Raw genomic sequence first — 5,582 nt, 5'->3', positions numbered from 1 at the left:
CACTAGACACAAAAAAATAATAATAACATATATCATTATGATACATTAAAAAAAAATGTTGTGAAATCTAATGAATTTTTTTATCACTTCATCAGAAACAAAATACTGAGATATGGTGTCATTTTATAATATATTTATAACTTTTTTGTTAATTTATATATAAACTATAAAATGATTTACTATAATACTCGTTTATCGTTATAATATAATATCTACAGTTTTTAAGATTAGTGATTATCAAATATATATTCTCCCCTTGGGATCTAATTGATAAACATATTAAAATTAATATAATGCTCGTTTTAATAGTAAAAGCATATTTACCTACTAGTAATTTAAAATGTATGATTTATCAGACATGATTCCATTGTCTTTACTATGGAGTCAAAAATATGATAAGGTTAAAAACTCATAAACATACAATATGTCAATATCATGTGTCCATAAACGCTAGGTGATTCCAACTAGGTACATTAATACATACAATTTTATTTTATATATATATATATTTATGCTGACTCAGAATAGTTTAGTAGCATAATATTATGTTTATTTAACCAAATTAACTAATTATTTTAATATCTATATAATAATAAATTGTTAGAATAATTAACAAATACACTTAACTATATAATAATAAAATATAATAAATTAGTAATTTACTAATTGTGAAATTAAAATACTTAATTTTAAAATTTTAAATAAAACTTAAATACTTAAAAAGTAAAGTTCTACATTTGACAATATAGATTTGAAAAACTTTGAGAAAATACGTATCATGTAATTATTGTTACTGTAGTTAAGTTACTTGTACAAGTTTTGTTAAATGATCAATACCAATTTCCTCTTCAAGTTGTTCACAGAATTGTTGCACTTCTCTTTTTGAAAAGTCTAATGGAGCATCTCTTGATAAGTATTCGGCAAACATACAAATATATATTGAGTTATCATAATGATGCTCTTGCTGTGGGCAATCCTTCACATTTATTAATGACCAACCATTTGGATTAAAAATTTTTTTCTTTCTTTTTTTTTTTTCAAGTATTTCTTGTACCAAGTAATTCATTATTAATTTTAAGCATTCCGTACCTTGTTCTCCGGAGCTATCATAATATTTAATAAATTTATGTATAAAATCAACATAAACCAAAGACCACACCTGTAGGTTAAAACATTCTTCTTTTATTTCTCCCATACAAATAGGGATAAATAGTTTTCTTTTTGAGAATATATCAACATAATTTGTAATATCCTTAACTCCATCATATCCTTTTTGATATAGATCTAAATAAAATCCTGTTTTGAAAGCATACACAAAATAGGGGGAACGTCGTGTGATTAGCTCCATATACAAGTCTAGTCCTTTATCAGATACAATAGGACATATATTTTGATAAATATTATCGAGTTGATCATCATCGGAATCCATACTTCTATTTTCAACCTAGAATAATAAAAAAATAGTTAATATAAAATATAGCCTTTTTCATAGGTACATCTTTAAACTAAAGTCATTATTAATATCTAAATTATTGATTAATACATAATCATTTTTATAACAATTATTTCAAAACAGCCTAAGAATATGTGAGTTAAATTACATGTAAGAATGTAGTTAACTAGAACAGTAAAATACGATATAATGAATCTAGACTTTTGATAACATCATAATTTTTAAATAAAAATCAGGAAATATCTACTACAAAACTACAATACTTCAAAATAAAGACATAATGTAAATCCACTTGTTGTTATTCACCAACATATTATGAGGACCAAATATTACTTTAATAGAATATTTTTGAAAAATACTCTTCAATCACCATACTTCTATAGTCAATAGTAAATACATATGTTATACGCATTGTGGATTTATTTTATTTTTTTGGTTAAAAAATGTAATTAGTTTTGATGTAAAAATTAAAAATATAAAAATATTACTACAATAGTTGCATAAATGAGAGCTAATTAAATGTATTGTTGTTATAAATTAACAAAATAAACACAACTAAAGTATTGTTAAAGATATTATAAGTGTAAAATTATTTTTCCACAATAACAAAATTTATATTTTTATAAATGTAATTAAACTACCTATATAAATGTAAAAAATATATTAACTAATAAATAACTAATTTAATAATAATTGAAGTCAAATTGATGAATTGTGATTTTATCATGGTTTAGAACTTAAAAATACATAAATAAAAAAAAGCATTTATACTTATAAATTTTTTTTTCTTAGCTCTAATGCAGTTATGAATTTAATATATAAGTAAGTTATCAAATCAAGATTACTTGGATAGATAACAATTAAAAGTTATTAAGTAGTTGATGGTACAGTACCCTTATTTATTTCATGGTTCCGTAAAGCTAATTCAAATATATGTAGAAGTTACTCAGAGATAGTATGCTCTATTTCTGTAGATATAGTCCAGGTCACAAATTATAAAAATATTTATGGTCTGTGGACATTTAAACATAATAAAATACTTATGTTTAAAATTATTATAATTTCAAATGTTATTTGATTTTTTTGTTTAATATTATTATATTTTTGTTTTATGTTTTATGTTAAGAATAAAAGCATCATAAACAAGACTAGTTAAGATTAGTTCAATTACAAAAATATACTAATAAAGTAATAAGTATATAATAAAAATGTAATTAAAAAAAAAACAACAATAAAATATTTAAAAAAATATTAACTATTATTAATAAAAGATAGCCAATTTTTTATCACCTCTAAAAGATCAAAAGATAATGACAAAATTAAAATTTTCATTAGAATGATGATACATGTCATGAGTATAGTTAAAAAAAGACAAACATTATATTCTTAGTGACATCATTTCTGATTATTTTTTTATTATTTACATACTATATGTATTATGTTAATTGTTTATTATTAATTTTATTTATGTATTTTTTTAATATTTTTTTGTTATTATGTTATAAAGAACATTTTTAGGTCCAGGAGGATACACTGTTTACAATATATGTAAAAATACCCAATGTTATTCTCGTAAATAGTAAAGTAAATTTAATTTTAACTTAATTTTTGTTCTTTAATTAGTTTTTAACATGAGACTTATGTATTTTTCTAGGTAACAAAGTAAAAAAAAAATACTTGAAAAAATTTGCTAAAAACAGTAGTCTCAAAAATCAAATATTAAAATGATTTCAAATGTTATATTTTTATATTAATTGTATACAATAATTAAATCAAATAATAGATTATAAAGAATATTTGGCACAAGTTACAATGCCCTTTAAAAACTAAATTTATGTCATATTAAAAAGGAAAAATTACATTAAATAAGAATTGTTAGAACAAATAGTTAATCTTCATACCTAGTTATAATTAACATTATATGTCAATTGTCCATTCAAAGGATAAAAATAATCACATAAGCAAAATGTTAATACTAAAATTCAAAAATACAATACAAATGCAATTGTTAAGAGTACTTACACTGAAGCACAGGCGAGGATCAACTGAGATGCTACAGCATCCCTTGTTCTAAAATATGTTTACTGTTATCGGAATAAATATGCCTTAATAATTACTCTACCTGAATGTGAATTATCTAGGCAATTTACAATTCTCTGATAGATTTGTAGGTAGATACTCGGGTAGATATATTATTTATAAAATAAATATAACAATCATTTTATACATTTACTCTGAAATTTACTTTATTAATTTATTAACATAATATTTATGCTATTATTAATTTCAAGACCCAGTTTTATACACTGCTTAATAATGCACCAAAATCAATTTTTATTGAATGTTAAAGTTATTAAATTTTTTGTCCCAAAATTAAGATGTAATGGATGATATAAATTAAAGTGCTTTTAAATATAAACCAGATTTTGAAAACAAACTATATGGTATTTCAAGATACCATAAAATATGAAATTTTTAAGAATAAAAACTGTTCTAAGCAGTTTAAATAGTATAGCTACATAAAGTGAGCTTATTAAAAATATACAGAGAAAAATTAAGAATACAAATTGTACTGGATTATCCCCAATGTGTCATTAAAAATCGTTAGTTACATTTCCACCAAATTTTGTTTTGGAAGATTGTGAGTTAAAAAGAAATAGGAGAAAAAGGCTTCCTAGGCTGCTGTTCCTCTAGTTATTGTACTGGAATAGAACATAAAAATGTAACATGAGTATTGTACTTAGGTAGTTGGTATATATTTATATTTTTATTTAATAATATACCTACTATATCGCAATTGTTTAATTGGATTATTTATGATATCTAACATAATATCATTTACATTTAAATCATTAAACCGTAGGTAATTTAAATATTCCTCCAGAAATTAAATCCTCAATTTACAACAATTATTTAAATTTATTAATCTTTTAAAATAAAATATAAGTTACAAACACTTAATTTAATTTAATAAAACAATTACTACCTACTAACGTTAACGCAACAGCTTATCAAGAAATATATTTGTTTTGTTTTACTTAGACTTCGCGTCGTGCAAATAGAATATTTGCACTCTACTTGATACTCACTAGTTATTGTCTACTGAAGCCTGATTGCAGCAACCAGCAGAGTGGTGAGCATTCGTCCCGTATTCCGAAAAATGATAATGATCGAATATGTCGACCCGCGCGATTGGGCGTCCAAAACTGCTACTGAGTCACGCGTCTTTCTCCGCGTCGATTTTCCGCACAAACACCGCTCCAGCCGCGTTATGACGAACCTGTCCGGACCCTTTGTCGTTAAGAAACGCAATGAAAATTATTTTCAACTACAACGAACAATTACAGAACACACGGGATCGCAATCGGCAGGCTCGAGGTGGCGCCGCCGGTGATACGGGAGAACACGGTTGTCAGTTTATTACACAGAATAAATCAGAACCGAGGAAATCGTAGGTACAAGTATATACATTAAACGCACTTTTATTAATTTATGATGAGATAATAGAAAAGATAAAAACCGCGACAACTGGCAATTAGCGAGGAATGGTGGCGAATGGAAGCAGTGCTACCTGTGGACGTTCGCCGATAGCGGCAATAACAGCTACAGCTATAGTTACTATAATAGCCCGTAGTGTTCGACCGCCGTTTTTACGTTACGTTCGACAACGACGTGTACACGCAGCGCGAATGGACGTCGTTGAGTGCAACTAGATAAACGCGTTAAAAAACGCTCCTATCTCGGGACGACATGGAAATGAGTAATGACGATCGATCAGCTGATAGAGTTTTTGTTAACCCGTAATCTGTTATATGAATTTCCAAGGAGCATATGTACGAGTCCAAGCACTGTCCTTAGCATAATACCTTTACCCAGTAATAATGATAATAATAATATAATTGTAATTATATTATTTCAATCTGCGTAATGTGCGTTTGTTTGTTTATCCGATTTACGGAAACGTTTACTGCTGCCGCGTTTAAGGCCACAATCAGAATCGCTGGATTGTTGAGTAGCGGCCAAGCGTATGTGTGGTTGGTGACACTTCCGGCTTACCTCGAGGCATAGACAAAGAAAATAATCGATAAGCAACTCGTCCGGTTTCCTGGTTCTGCCGTTATAACGCTAT

The 5,582-nt window shown here is 26.2% G+C and overlaps 1 protein-coding gene across 1 annotated transcript; it reads right to left on the bottom strand.

The window, feature by feature from the left end:
• Positions 1–799: 799 nt before the first annotated feature.
• Positions 800–5,042, bottom strand: LOC113557860 (sentrin-specific protease 1-like). The gene is made up of 2 exons (XM_026963401.1): positions 4,543–5,042; positions 800–1,444 (listed from the first exon to the last, which is right to left on the bottom strand). The coding sequence occupies exon 2, from the start codon at positions 1,427–1,429 to the stop codon at positions 800–802; it is 630 nt and encodes a 209-aa protein (XP_026819202.1). The 5' UTR covers positions 1,430–1,444; positions 4,543–5,042.
• Positions 5,043–5,582: the final 540 nt, after the last annotated feature.

This window comes from Rhopalosiphum maidis, chromosome 3, assembly GCF_003676215.2.
Source record: "Rhopalosiphum maidis isolate BTI-1 chromosome 3, ASM367621v3, whole genome shotgun sequence".
Lineage (NCBI taxonomy): Eukaryota > Metazoa > Arthropoda > Insecta > Hemiptera > Aphididae > Rhopalosiphum > Rhopalosiphum maidis.
This window is presented reverse-complemented; position numbering and strand designations above follow the sequence as displayed.

What these genes read in the sequence shown, in the direction of transcription:
- LOC113557860 (XM_026963401.1), bottom strand. Translation starts at nt 1,429, where the DNA reads ATGGATTCCGATGATGATCAACTCGATAATATTTATCAAAATATATGT.